Below are 15,801 nucleotides of genomic sequence, written 5' to 3' on the forward strand. Positions count from 1 at the left end.
CGAACTTCAGCTCGCCCACGGACCCGAAGATGGTCCTCAATCTCTGCGACCCGAGCCCTGCAGACTTCAACCTCCTCCCCGAGCCTCCGTCCTCACCCTCCCGACGCACCGCCCTCGCCCCAAACCTAGCCCGGCGCCCTCCGCAGCCCCCTCCCGCCCCGCGCCAGCAGCCCCGCAGGCCCGCCCGCGACACGCGCCGCTCCCGCCCGGGCCCCGCACCCCCGCCCCTCTCCGGACCCGCAGCCCGCCCCCGGCTCCCGCTCGCCGCCGCGGGGCCCACCGAGCCTTGGCGGTCGGCCGCTCCGGCCGCGTCGTCCTGCTGCAGCTCCGCAGTCATGGCCGAGGCGCCCCTGAGCAGACCACACGCCTCCCGCCGCCGCCGTCGCCGCCGCTAGCCCAGCCTCTCAGGAGGACGCCCCGCCCCCGCCCTCCACCCTCAACCCGGCTCGGGCCCCGCCTCCGCCCCAGAGCGCGCCGCAGGCTCAGCCCACGCGCCCCGCCCCCGGCCTGCGCGCGCACGCAAGGCGCGCGGCCGAGGGCCGAGCCGCTGTGCGTGCTCCCGCGCACGCCGGGCTGTGACCCGGCGCCGGCCACGTGATGGCCCCGCCCGCGGCTAACGGTCACCGTTGCCGCCCCCGGCAGTTGCACTGCGGGGGGTTGGCGTCGGGAAAGTGGTTTTGGGCAGCTGAGGCTTGACGTTCCCGAGGCTCGTTCTCCGCCCTCTGCTTTCAAAACCTACTCGTTTATAGGACCGGCTCCTGCCTCTCCACAGATGAGCTAAAGCTGCTCCCCACTTTGGGAACCTGTCTGGGGACCGCATAATAGGGAGTTTCCCGCCTAGCCGTGTAGCCATTTCGAAGTCCAGTGACACAAAAAATTATTCAGCATCTTTAAGAAAAGGAGAGGCGGAGGCGGGATAGAAGGGAGGGTCTGTCTAAAGGCAACCAAGCGCACCAGAGCCGCTCTTCACTGATGCCCGGTGTGGTGCCCTGACGCTGGCCTGGGCGTGGGAAGAATTGCCGAGTCGTCCCATTTTAGATTTTCTGGAGTTCGAACTAAAATTTTGTAGTGTTTTGTTAAGTTTGAGCCAGATGCTTATGATGGCGTGTTAAGAGCTAAGGTGCCCCCAGTTGATTTGTATTTTCAACAATTTGGTGGAAATTGTAAGGACTAACCATGTTTCTCACTTATTCACATGTGTCACGCGACAGTCCACTTGGCACACTTTTGGCTGTTGCAAATGTACGTGGAGGCCGGGTGTGGAAGGGCCTTTTTTGTTGTGGTCTGGCCCTCAGGCAGCACGTTTGGTGTGATTTTGTGTAGATGGTGGCCTTTCCTGTGCCCCTGGCATTGTTGTCCCCGTGATTGTGATGTTTCGCCTGCAGGCCTTTCTAGTCTGCATGTGACCACAACTTGTGGCATCAGGAAACAGGTAGAGATCAGGTGCAGCTCCCATGGGAGACCTACCTGATTACTCTCAGGAGCCTGGACCAGGACTGCTGCTACCTCCTTCACCTAACCCTAACCCTAACCCTAACCCTAACACGGACCCTGTTTCCTGGCAGGTAAATTGGCAGAGTGATCAGAATCTTCCACATGCAACAGGCTGACTGTGTGTTTATGTCTGATGGTTGTAGGACTCTTTTTGTTTGTGGCTTTGCCTTTTGTTTTTTCCTCATGAGTAATGGAAACCTGTGTTCATGGCCTCAACCTGGGGGGCACTGCAAAACAAGTGGATTTCTCAGCCTAGTTTATTTGCAGCATTGCCTACTTCTACATTGCTAGAAAGCTCTATTTCTGTGTGTCTTTACCATGTCTCTGGAGCAACTCTTGTTGGTCTTTGCACATTCATTTTTGGAAACTGCTTATTTAACTTGTGTAAGTGGGGTGGAAACCTATAACTCTTATTCATGAAAATTTCCTTAAAGGACCACCAGAGATCCCCTATACCCATATCTCTGAAAGAGGTATGTACAGGCCATTTGACAAATATAGGCCCCTAAATTTTGATTAAGTAACTTTCTGCTATGTGGTTCTAAACAGGGCTCTAGATCTAATAAATGCAATCTAATCAATTTGCAGGCTCTAGATCTGATAAATCCTCTCAGCCCTCTTGGATTTAACTACCACCTGGTCCAGGCCATGTAATCAGCTAGAGACACCCTGTCCAACCAGAGCATTTTTTTTTTTTTTGTGGAGAAGATCAGCCCTGAGCTAACATCCATGCCAATCCTCCTCTTCTTGCTGAGGAAGACCGGCCCTGAGCTAACATCTATTGCCAATCCTCCTCCTTTTTTCCCCTTTCTACCCAAAGCTCCAGTAGATAGTTGTATGACATAGTTGCACATCCTTCTAGTTGCTGTATGTGGGACGCGGCCTCAGCATGGCCGGAGAAGCGATGCGTTGGTGCGCGCTCAGGATCCGGACCCCGGGCTGCCAGTAGTGGAGCGTGCCCACTTAACCGCTAAGCCACGGGGCCGGCCCCCCAACCAGAGTATTTAATGAACACTGTATATCAGTGCTTGGCCGTCAGTTGGCAAGCTTCATGGTGATTAAATATCAAAAATGGGCATCATGGAACATGTGCTGTCGCCACAGAAAATCCTTTCTCATTCTTCCTTAAAACCTACACATGAAGGCTCCAGAATAATGACACTATTAGTTGATAGTCATTTCAAGGGTATTCAGGAAAAAAAGAAATAATATTAATAAGGAGCAATAGCAAATAGTTGACGTGTTTAAAAAAGGGAATCATTTCCAGAATACTTTCCCAAAGAAGAAACTGAAATTCTTTTCTTTCCTGGAAAAATTTTTGTCCCAAGGCTAGGTTATTTTCTGAGTCAATGAATTTATATTTCTGCTTCTTGTTTACCTCAAGCCCAAAATATAGTTTGTGTTATAATAAAATGATCCCATTTCAGTGTTATTGAATACTAGTGTGGAGCTTGTGTGGGATAGGTGAGAAGGAGGGAAAGTGTTAGGAAAAGAGAAAAGAAGGAAATGTGTACTTATATTTCCTCTGGGCTTCACTCTGTAAGTAGTTTCTGCCACTAACTCTGGAGCAACTGGATTTGAAAGCTGACAGCTGAGGCTGATTGACAGGTGTGACTGTTCTTTGAGCTATAGATTCCTTTCCAGGAATCATCTAGTCAGAAATGCCCTAAGGGCAAGCTTTTTAACAGTTAGGAAAATGGCCTTTCTTACTATGGAGGAAAGAATATGGATATTTCTGTTATAACCACTAGGTTAAAGAATTAGGTGATGTACAAGGTTAAATTATAGGTGCTAAGAAAATGTTTCAGAAAAGGCTCTCCTTTTGCTAGTTGAAAAATAAATGGGTTTCCAACCTTCCTGAAATGTGTACTGTAGGCAAATGTAATTTGTAGAGAATTGAAACAACTTTCAGTAAAATTAATGAGTTCATTTTCATTTTAGAAATATTTGGTCTTGGTATTCAAAATAACAATCTCTTGTCCCCTTCTTTTTGTTTCTCTAGAAAATATAAACACTTTTTAAAAAGGCTCTTAAAATCTAAAAACCTTAAACTCTTGGATTCCGATCTTCCTTTTATAAGAAGGTGACAATAACTTTAGCCTCCAGACAAAAAGATAATGACCAGTTAGAGAACTAAAAATAAGCCCATTTTTGCAAACTTGATTTTTGGCAGACCAGCATTGTAGATCAGTGTGGATAGGATGGACTTTTAATAAATGGTGCTCAGATAGTTAGTTATCCATATAAAAAATTAGTTTTGGACTCTAAACTTACATCATAAACAGAAATCAATTTTAGGTGGATTAAAGGCTTAAATGTAAAAAAACAAAATTAAAAACTTTTAAAACACTTTATTGAGAATCTCTATGGTTAGGGGATAGGGAACATTCTTAAATCAGACACAAAAAGCACAATCCATAAAAGTAAAGATTGATAACTTTGGTTATGTTAAAATTAAAAATTTCTCTTCATCAAAATGTACCATGAGAAAAATGAAAATACTCACAAACTGGGAGAAAATGCTTGCAATATGTGTAACTGATAACATATTGTTATCTAGAACAAAGTTTCTTAACCTTGTCACTGTTAACATGTTGGGGCAGATACTGTTTGTTGAGGAGGCTGTCCTGTGCATTGTGGGATGTTTTAGCATCATTCCTGGCCTCTACCTACCAGATGCCAGTAGCTCTCCCCTACCCAGCTGTAGCCATCAAAAATGTCTCCAGACATTGCCAAATGTTTCCTAAGGGGCACATTCTCCTCCAGTTGAGAGCCACTGACCTAAACTAGGTGAAAAACTCTTACAAATTAAAAGAAAAAGACAATCCAATAGAAAAAAGGGCCAAAAGCTTAAGCAGGCTCTTCACAGAAAAGGAAACAAAAATATATGAAAAGATGCTAAACTCACTGATAATCAGGAACACATGAATTAAAACCATAAAGATACCATTGCATGCATATGATTGGCAAAATTTTAAAGATACAACAATTACAAGTGTTGGGGAAAATGTGGAGCAGTGGGAGAACACTTACACAGTCATGTGCCACTTAACGACAGGGATATGTTCTGAGAAATGTGTCATTAGGTGATTTCATCATTGCACGAACATTGCAGAGTGTACTTAAACACAAACCTAGATGGTATAGCCTACTACACACCTAGGTTATATGGTATAGCCTATTGCTCCAAGGCTACAAACCTGTACAGCATGTTACTGTACTGAATACTTACAATGGTAATTATGTATTTAAACATATCTAAACATAGAAAAGATACAGTAAAAATACAGTATGAAAGATAAAAAATGGTACACCTGCATAGGACACTTAGCATGAATGGAGCTTGCAGGTATGGAAGTTGCTCTGGGTGCGTTGGTGAGTGAGTGGTGAGTGAACGAGAAGACCTAGGACATTACTGTACACTATTGTAGACTTTATAAACACTGTACACCTAGGCTACACTAAATTTATTAAAAAATATTTTTCAATAATAAATTAACCTTAGCTTACTGTAACTTTTTTACTTTATAGATATTTTAATTTTTTTTAACTTTTTGACTCTTTTGTAATAACACAGCTTAAAACACAAACACATTGGGCAGTTGTACAAAAATATTTTCTTTCTTTATATTCTTATTCTATAAGATTTTTCTATTAAAATTTTTTTTTTTTTACTTTTAAAATTTTTTGTTAAAAACTAAGACACAAACACACACATTAGCCTAGAGATACACAGGGTCAGGGTCATCAATATCACTGTCTTCCACCTCCACATCTTGTTCCACTGGAAGGTCTTCAGAGGCAGTAACACATGTGTTGCTGTCATCTCCTATGATAACAGTGCCTTCTTCTGGAATACTTCTTGAAGGACCTACCTGAGACTCTTCTTGAGGAAGTGTCACTCTTTTCAGAAATATGGTTGTTTGCTTGGTTTGTTTCTTTTTTCATCACAGATTGGATTGTAAGCAGATAATGCACTGGGAACTTTACTCTCTATTAATGAAAACCTTTCAGTGTTGGAGTCTGTGTTTTCAAACTCTTTAAGGAGCTTGTTGAGGTCTGAGAAAGCTTCTGCTAAACTCTTCACTATGAGTTTTCTTGGGAGTTCTTTTTTTTCTTCTCCTGCAGTTTCCTTTTCTCTTGCCTCTTCTTCAGCTATGTGTTCCTGTTCTGGTTCCAACAACTCCTCATTAGTTAATTCCTCAGGAACCACCTCTAGGAGTTCCTCTATATCTCCTCATCTGCACCCAGGTTAAAATTGTTTGCCACCTCAACCATAGCCTTGTTGATTTTTGCAACCTCCTCATCCTTGGCAAATCCTTTGAAGTCATGAACGAACCTCTTGAGTGTCTTCTTCAGACACCATTCATATACTCCTTGATGACATCACCCCAAGCCCAAGCAAGGTTCTTGATGCAGTCATAGAAGTTGTAATCCTTCCAGAATTACATCAGTGTCTTCTCAGTGTCTTCCTCAGTTACAGCAATGCTTGGGCAAAGGTGGTCCTCAGTTAGTAGGCCTTAAAAGCTGCTATAACTCCTTGATCCATTGGTTGGATCAAAGAGGTGGTGTTTGGAGGGAGAAACACTGCTTCTATATTGGGATGGAGATCACTAATAAAAGGAGGATGTAGGGGAGCATTATCAACCATAAGCAAAATGTTGAAAGGTATGTTATTCTCCAAACAGTACTTCTCCACTTCAATTCATAGCAATGGAAGTCATAGCAATTCAGGAGGGCGTCTTGGAAGAGGAGGTGGGTCATCCATGACTTCTTATTGCTCCTGTAGTACACTGGCAATGTGTGCTTGTTGATATGCTTGAAGGCCCTGGGGTTCTCACTGTGCCAGATCACAAAGGGCTTCAATTTGTAGCCTGCAACATTGCCCCCAAGCAAAACTGTTTTTCTGTCCTTAAAAGCCTTGAAACCTGGCATTGACTTGGCCCCCTTATGGATGAAAGTCCTTTTAGGCATCTGTTTCAAGAATAGGGAGGTTTCATCCATACTGAATATTTGCTCTAGAAAGTAATTTTCCTCCCCAATCAGCTTATCTAGAGTTTCCAAAACTATTTCAGCTGCCTTCACATCAGCACTCACAGACACATCACTCATTTTAACATTATGTAATGAATAACAACTTTTGAACATTTAGACCACCCAGAGCTAGCAGTAAAGTCAACATTGTAGTTGGCTTTTATTTCAACATTGCAAACCTTTTGCTTTGGCTATGATCATCATGGTGCTGAGAGGGATACGCTTCCGTGTCTGGTCTTCAATCCAGGTCATTAGAAGGTTCTCTACATCTGATATAGGCCCTTCTTGAATTTTTGTTAGTCTCATTGCCTTCAATGAAGCAGATCTTTTGACAGCTTCTATCACTTTGTTATTGTTCTTCAAGTACATAGCTATGGTGGAATAGGACGTGCCTGACTGACAAGCAATAACCATCACTGATTTTCCAGCTTCATAGTCCTTAATAACTTTTAATTTTGTTTCCAGGTTAGTCACACAGTGTGGCCTCTTACTGGCAACATTAGCAGTGGATTTTGTACACTTAGGGGCCATGATGAACAAAACAGCATGAGATTAAATCAAGCACAAGAGAAAATGATGAAATCAAGAGACACAGTAAACTTGAGATGTCTGAGGCTGCTGCCAGTGTAACACAGCATAATGTTTTACAGTAAACTTTTTTTATATAAGTAGAAAGAGTATACTCTAAAATAATGATAAAAAGTATAGTATAATAAATACATAAGCCAGTAACAGTCGTTTATTATGATTATCAAGTATTATGTATTGTACATAGTTGTATGTGCTATACTTTTACATGGCTGACAGGGCTGTAGGTTTGTTTACATAAGCATCACCACAAACATATGAGTAATGCATTCCTCTATTATGTTGCAGTAGCTGCAACGTCACTAGGCAGTAAGAATTTTTCATGTCCATTATAATCTTATGAGACCACCGTGGTACATGGGGAATGTTGTTGACTGAAACACAGTTATGCAGTGCATGATTGTACTGATGGTGTAAATTAGCACACCCACTTTGGAAAACAATTTGACATCAACTACTAAAATTTGAAGTTGTGCATTGCATGCCTAATGGTCAACAATTCCTTTCCTAAGTAAGTATACTAGAAAAATTCTTGAACATTTTTACCAGGATATATGTACAAAAATTTCATAATACTTTTAACAGCAGACAAAACAGGAAACAACCTAAATATATGAACAGTAAAATTGATCAATTTTTGTCTAGTCATTCAATGGAACATCATACAGCAGTGAAAATGAATGAATTATAGCTATGTAATATCATGGATGAATCTCAGGAACATAGTGTTGGGGGTTAAAAAGCAAATCACAGAAGATGACATACAGTGTGACTCCATTTATACAAAATACAGAAACAATATTAAACAGTATATTGTCTAGGGAGATAAACATATGGTTAAACTACAAGTAAAAGCAAGAATATTATAAACACAAAATTCAGAACAGAAGCTCTGAGGGAAGGGAAGGGATGAGATGAGTAGCAGCATATAGGGGATGTCACAGGTATTGGTAATATTCTATTTTTATAAATCAGGTGGTAGATACATGAGTGTTCATTATATCATTCTACATACATTTTATAACTACTTAATAAAAAGCAAAACATCAAAAGAACACTCTTCTAAAATAACGATCAAAAGCATACAATTCTCATTTTCTAATAACATTTCTGTGCCCACAAAAGACACTGAGAAACAAAAGTCTCTTCAGTTTACGGAAGATAACTCTTATGCTGTCTGATGCATGAGGTGGAGATTTAACATTCTTTCCTAATGTAACCACAGGCCCTCTAGGACCAGTTCAAACTGATACCATCTTATCAAAAGAGTAATTAAGAGTGGTTTTTCAGGAACTGAGAAACAACCCCTTGTCCAGTTCAGGCTGGTTGAGACCACCAACCCATCAACTGGGCCTGCACAAATGCCTGATAAGTGGCCCTTTTGACACAAGGGGCTGAAAACTCCACCCTCAGATCATACTAACCTCACCATTTTGTGAACATGTGTCCTATGAAGAGTCATGAAGCTTGACTACGCTTGTGCGGATCATCAATTACCTCACTTCTCCCTACCTCCAATCAGCTATCACCACACTTCGGACTGACTTGCCCTTCATCCCGTAAATTTTGACCCAAGCTCTGGATCAGGGAGACACATTTGAGAGTGTTGCCTCCTGTATCCTTGCAGGTTGACCTCACAATAAAGCTTTTTATTTTCTCAAAAGCTGATGCCGTAATAATTGGCTCTTTATGCACATTGGGCAAGAGAACTCCAATTTTGTGTGGTAACAATTTTGGCAACCATGAAGTGACTAGGTCCTATAACCACCCACCTGAGACTCTGGAACCCCTGGTGGGGTGTGGGGTCTTTTTGTCAAGCCTAAGCAGCAGCTTAGACAATTTTCTCTAGAGGCTTGGCTGATCAGATCCCCATTTCCCACTGCAGTGCTCCAGGCCCCAAGCTGCTTTTTTTTTCTTTTGAGAGAAGAAACACCTCCTGGATCAGATGTCTTTTGGTTGAGTGACCTCGTTAAAACACACTTGTGCCTAAATTTGTCTAATAACCTCATCAGAATTGTGGGTTTGAGTCCCACTCCAAGGGAGACAATATAAAAGTGTTTCAGCCACTGGGGCACTCAATGAATCAGGTTAGAGTCCTGAACTCTGGGTTAGAGTCCCAGGGTACCCTGGGTTAGAGCCCCAGACTATTGGATTTCTGTGTCTGTTCATGTTTGTCTATGTCTGATTGTTTCATTTGTTAAAATTGGCTGTTTGGGGACTGAGTTTCTCAGTAACCATAACAAACTCTTTAGAAATTAACCATATGAGGGTCATACACTATTAGACCCTAAACACTATCCCCTAGAAAGACCTTGTTTGTTGTGGCCACATTGGAAAAAGCCCCCTAAAATCAAAATAACTGTAAATGGCTGGCAAGATAACCCTGGATAATTTGAAATTACAGTGGCCATTTTGGGCTCTTTCTGAGCTTTTAAACCAAGAGACAAAGAAATCTTTAATCTTGAAAGAGTCAGGCGCGCCACCTTCTGGCACTGCTGCTCAAAACGTAAAGATTCCAGAAGCTGTAACTATTTACAAAGAACTGCAAAAATCTTACTAAGCTTCTTTCATGTCCTGACGGCTTGACTTGATAGTTTTCAGGGTCCCAAAAAATGATTGGACAAAAGGGCAGTTGCACCACGTTTTGCAGTCAGAGATGGTCAGACAGAAATGGGGGTTGTACTCCACTTGTGGCTAAATGTCCTACAAACTGCTGTCAGCCTCAGGAAAATTACCTTGGCCATTAGAAGGAATGTTCCAAGTAGATAGGATTATTTAAGTAGTGTACTTAAAAGCAAAAACTTCAAATTTCCAAAATAACCATATTAAAAGCTTTGTTGCAAAAAGCTAATAGAAAATTAAGTTATGAAAGGTACCTAAAAGAGAAGCCTATTTGGTTATGGCTTTACAGACACCCTGTAATCTACCTTCAAGGAAGAGCCTAAGATGAGCTTCTCCCAGAGTTAATGAGACGCTGCGAGATTTTCTGGGAAACTGCTACATTAAGAATTAATGGAGTTGTTCAATACTGACAGATATGGTTACTGTTCATCCCAGCTTAAACCTGATAAGATATTTGAAAGAATTTAGCAACTTACAATCAGAAATTCAGCCAAACTGGAGGCTGATATTCAGAGCCTGATAGAAAATTTTTTTAGGCTTCTTCCCTAAGTTAAGACAAAACTAAGCACCCAGAGAGAAAGAAACAAATTAAGGATGATGTAGTTGCACAGGCAGATCAACCTATAATGTCATCTAAGTTACAACCCAATTTCTGAGGAATTAAGAGCAACCGTCCTAAAAAAAAATCCTTGCAAAACTGGAAATACAGCTCTAGAGGTAGTTGAGATTCCTCCCATTTCCTTTATCTCAAAAAGCTTGTACCCTCTCCAGGAACTGTTATCTAGCCCATCACTGCTTCCTAAGACTGAAGAAAAAAAAGGAAAAAGGAAAGAAAAAAATGCCTATACAGTGCTATTGCCCAAAATCTAGCATCTTGACTGTTTTCTCCACAAATATTAGTAGAAAAAGGTGAAAACAAAATTTGGATTCATAACTAGTGAACTTTGTATTACTGTACCTGATTCATGGCAGTAATTTTAAAATAATACCTATGTGTGGACTCTCTGTGTACGTGTCTCTATCTATATGTTATATGTGTGTGTGATTTTTTTTTACCTCCAGATGGTAAAATTTCTAAAAAGAGCTCTGTTTAATTGACTTAAAGTAAATGCTTATTTAAATGTAATAGAAACTAACCCAAATGTTTTTCAAGTGAACGTGATATAAAACAATCTTTGGTAAATTAAAGCTTATTTAAATTTGTTGGTTTTATTGAAATAAGATTGTGGGCTATCAACACTGGATATGATGCAGAAATGCAGCCTTTATTCTACTTGGGTTTATTGGTCAAATAAGCTCATGTTATCTCTGTTACAAAACTTGTTAGTAAAAATAATAACTTAGAATGATAGCTAATTTTGCCCAATGTCTCATGAAGTTTTGTAAGCAATCTAAGTACTTATTGGGAACAAGTAAACTAAATAGATGTGAAAAAGATAAAAGCTTTGGGTGAACTTTTTAACAATAATTATGTGTTATGGCATACAGACTTAACTTAAAAACTTTTTGTTTTGTAACCTTTTGTAAGTAACTTAAAACCTTAGAGTTCTGTTACATTAAGTTAAATGATAAGATTTGTTGAGTATATAGGTCACTTCCACATAAGATGTAATACTAAATATTAATTACTAAACATAGATTTCTCTACTTTTGGCTTCTTATTACGGAGAAACTGGAAAATACTTGGGTTTATTGATAAACATGTTTTGTAACTCACTGAGAAATTTTCTATGAGAAATCACATGTTTCTAGACAGTATTTATGGATCTGCCAATCCACAGGATGCCAATATATAAAAATTAGGGAAAGTAAGATGCATGTTTTCAGTAAAGAAGCTTTTAAGGAACGGAGATATTTTTGTTTGCTTTGTTAAGAAAGATAAATTTGTTCTAAAGTACTAGGAGGGAAGAAAGAAGGCATGGGACAAAATTCTGAATGTAGAAAGAAAGTTATAGAAAGTTTGTGGAACAGGAACCCTGAGGAAAGAGTTCTGTGCATGGTCAAGTTGGCTAAGAATAAAACGAATTTAATTAAGTAAATAAGTTTTAATATCAAAAGTGAGCTGGTACAAAAATTAAAATTTGGTTTTCTTTCTCTTAAAAAGATAATTTTCTTGAACTTTTAGTCTGCTCTTGATAAAGAGATTATAAAATGTTTTCCTTTACCTTCGAGTAAGTCTACCTAAAAGATAGAAAATCTATGTTTTGTCTAAATTATTTCCTGTGTTCTAAAAGGCTGAAATCCCCCTATTAAGAGAACAAAGGTTTTGTTTTTTTTTAACTGTTTAACTCTGTATGTTTGCCTTTAACATCTTCGGTCATCACTTTGGTTACATAGATAACTAAGCATTGTTTCACAGTGAGCTATGATCCCATTTTTTTTTTTTTTTGTGAGGAAGATCAGCCCTGCGCTAACATCCATGCCCATCTTCCTCCACTTTATATGGGACGCCGCCACAGCATGGCTTGACAAGTGGTGCCTTGGTGTGCACCTGGGATCCAAACCCAGGCTGCCAGAAGCGGAGTGTGCGCACTTAATGTACTATGCCACGGGGCCAGCCACGCTATGATCCTATTTGACCAAGTGTTTTAAAACCTTTTGATATTTTTGACAAATTTCCCCAAAATTCAAATCCTAAATAAAGTATTTCTTTTGATTTGAAAGTAACCTTGAGAATTTCCAAAGGGCCCCTGAGACGTATCAAGGAATTTGTTTTCTCTATAAAGAGGAAGATATTAAACTAATTAGGCTTAGTTGGTATGTTAAATTACATGGGAAGCATTGTCAAATAAATGATGATAAATCTTCTTATGTTGTATTGTGTGGGTGAATTTTATTAATATAAATGTTTTAAAAATTATATAGCATTCCTAAAATTCTGATCTGTCCTGGTTATTAGTCATAATTCTAGTTATTTTAAATTGTTACATATCACAGAAATAACCAAATTTCTTTGTCAATTGCCATTTTTAAGTCTTTTGTCATTTGCAAACAGTCATTGTTTTACTCTGATGTTTTTGCAAACATGTTTCATCTTCAGAGAGATTTATGGAAAGGATTCTGACACTTACTGTAGAATACATGTTTCTGATAGACTTTCGGATTATAACACTGAGCTGGGGAAGAAATTATAGAACTCTAGTGGAGAAACTGATGGCTTCATAAAACTGCTAACAGAAGATCAAGATCAAGAATTGATTACATAGGGGGCCAGCCCAGTGGCATAGTGGTTAAGTTTGCGTATTCCACTTCGGTGGCTTGGGGTTTGCAGGTTAGAATCCTGGGCACGGACTGATACACCGTGCATCAAGCCATGCTGTGGCGGCATCGCACATACAAAATGGAGGAAGATGGGTACAGATATTAGTTCAGAGCCGATCTTCCTCAGCAAAAAGAGGAATATTGGCAACAGATGTTGGCTAAGGGTGAATCTTTCCCAGAAAAAAAATTAGATAGATAGATAGATAGATAGATAGATAGATAGATAGATAGATAGAAAGTCATTATTTACAATGATATCTTTTAAGAAAATTAAACACTTGGGCTCTGTGAAAGACAATGTCAAGAGAATGAAAAGAAAAGCCACAGACTTGGAGAAAATATTTGCAAAAGAGACATCTGGTAAAGGACTGTTATCAAAAATATACAAAGAACTCTTAAAACTCAACAATAAGAAAACAAAAAATCTGAATAAAAAATAGACCAAAGACCTTAACAGACACCTCACCAAAGAAGATACACAGATGCAAATAAGCACATGAAAAAATGCTCCATATCATATGTCATTAGGAAAATGCAAATTAAAACAACAATGAGGTACAAATACATACCTATTAGAATGGTCAAAATCCAGAATACTGACAGCACCAAATGCTGGTGAGGATGTGTAGTAACAAGAACTCTCATTCATTGCTGGTGGGAACGCAAAATGGTACAGTACTTTGGAACAAAGTTTGACAGTTTCTTACAAATGTAAACATACTCTTACCACACAATCCAGAAATTGTTCTCTTTGGTATTTACCCAAAGGAATTGAAAGCTTATATCCATACTAAAATTTGTACAGGCATACATTGTAGCAGGATATATTTGTAGCAGCTTTATTCATAATTGCCAAAACTTGGAAGCAAACAAGATGTCCTTCAGTAGGTGAATGAATAAGTAAACTTTGGTACATCTAGACAATGGAATATTATTCAGCACTAAAAATAAATGAGCTATCAATCCATGAAAAGACATGGAGGAACCTTAAATGCATACTCATAAGTGAAAAAAGCCAATCTGAAATGGCCACATACTGTATGATTCCAACTATATGACATTCTGGAAAAGGCAAAACTATGAAGAGAGTAGAAAGATCAGTGTTTGCTAGAGAGTTGGAGGGGGTTGGAGGATGAATAGGCACAGTAAAGAGGATTTTTAGGGAAGTGAAAACACTCTGCATGATACCATAAGGATGGATTAATGTCATTGTACACTTGTCCAAGCCCATAGAATGTACAACAAAAAGAGTGAACTGTAATGTAAACTATGGACTTTGGGTAATTATGACATGTCAATGTAGGTTTATCCATTGTAACAAACATACCACTTTGGTGGGGGATGTTGATAATAGAGGAGGCTATGCATGTGGAAGGGGGGCAGGGTGTATATGAGAAATCTTTTTTTTTTTTTACCTGTGGTGTTTTTTCTTTTCTTTTCCTTTTTTTTTTTTTTTTTTTTTTTTGATGAGGAAGATTGTCCCTGAGCTAACATCTATGCCAGTCTTTCTCCATTTTGTATGTGGGACACTGCCACAGGATGGCTCGATAAGCGGTGTGTAAGTCCGTGCCCGGGATCCGAACCCACAAACCCTGGACCACTGAAGTGGAGCATGGGAACTTAACCACTACGCCACCGGGCTGGCCCCCTTCTTTTTTTTTATTGAGGTAAAATTGGTTTATAACGTTAAATAAATTTCAGGGCTGGCCCCATGGCATAGTGGTTAAGTACGCGCGCTCCACTGCTGGCAGCCCAGGTTCGGATCCTGCGCGCACACTGAGGCATAGCTTGTCAGGCCATGCTGTGGTGGCGTCTCATATAAAAGTGGAGGAAGACAGGCACAGATGTTAGCCCAGGGCCAGTCTTTGAGCAAAAAGAGGAGGATTGGCATGGATGTTAGCTCAGGACTGATCTTCCTCACAAAAAAAATAAATAAATAAAATAAATTTCAGGTGTACATCATTATAATTCGATTTCTGTGTAGACTACATTGTGTTCACCCCCAAAGTCTAATTGCCATCCATCACCATACACATGCCCCCTTTTACCCCTTTCATCCTCTCCCCTCCCCCCTTTCCGTCTGGTAACCACCAATCTATTCTATGCATCTATGTGTGTTTGTTGTTGTGTTGTTTTTATCTTCCACATATGAATGAAATCATATGGTATTTGGCTTTCTCTGTCTGATTTATTTTGCTTAGCATAATGCCCTCAAGGTCCATCCATGTTATCGCAGATGGCAAGATTTCATCTTTTTTATGGCTAAGTAGTATTCCATTGTATATATGCCACATCTTCTTTGTCCATTCATCCATTGATGGGCACTTAGGTTTTTCAAGTCTTTGGTATTGTGACTAATGCTGCAATGAGTATAGCGGTTTATATATCTTTTCAAACTATTGTTTTCATATTCTTTGGATAAATAGCCAGAAATGGAATAGCTGGATCAACTGGTAGTTCTATTCTTAATTTTTTGAGGAATCTCCATGCTGTTTTCCATAGTGTCTGTACCACTTTACATTCCCACCAGAGTGTATGAGGGTTCCCTTTTCTCCACATCCTCTCCAAAATTTGTTATTTCTTGTGTTTTAATAATAGCCATTCTGACGGTCATGAGGTGATATCTTATTGTAGTTTTGACTTGCATTTCCGTAATAATTTGTGATGTTGAACATCTTTTCATGTGCTTGTTGGCCATCTGTATATCTTCTTTGGAAAAAATGTCCATTCAGATCCTCTGCCCATTTTTTAATTGGGTTGTTTATTTTTTTGTTGTTGAGTTGTGTAAGTTCTTTATATATT

At 39.7% G+C, this 15,801-nt stretch overlaps 1 protein-coding gene across 5 annotated transcripts in view; it reads right to left on the bottom strand.

The window, feature by feature from the left end:
- Window positions 1–388, bottom strand: part of USP28 (ubiquitin specific peptidase 28) — a 59,446-nt gene extending 59,058 nt beyond the window's left edge. For 3 of the 5 annotated variants that reach the window (XM_087433708.1, XM_087433707.1, XM_087433710.1), the window contains exon 1: window positions 281–379. In XM_087433708.1, coding sequence (XP_087289834.1) covers window positions 281–337 — 57 coding nt within the window. In that variant the 5' untranslated portion in view covers window positions 338–379. Of the gene's footprint in view, window positions 1–280 lie in introns of all 5 variants that reach the window. The other 2 variants (XM_087433709.1, XM_087433713.1) reach the window with 2 other exon arrangements.
- Between the last annotated feature and the right edge of the window lie 15,413 nt (window positions 389–15,801).

This window comes from Ceratotherium simum, chromosome 7, assembly GCF_057802395.1.
Source record: "Ceratotherium simum simum isolate JZ-2026a chromosome 7, ASM5780239v1, whole genome shotgun sequence".
In the NCBI taxonomy this organism is placed as follows: domain Eukaryota; kingdom Metazoa; phylum Chordata; class Mammalia; order Perissodactyla; family Rhinocerotidae; genus Ceratotherium; species Ceratotherium simum.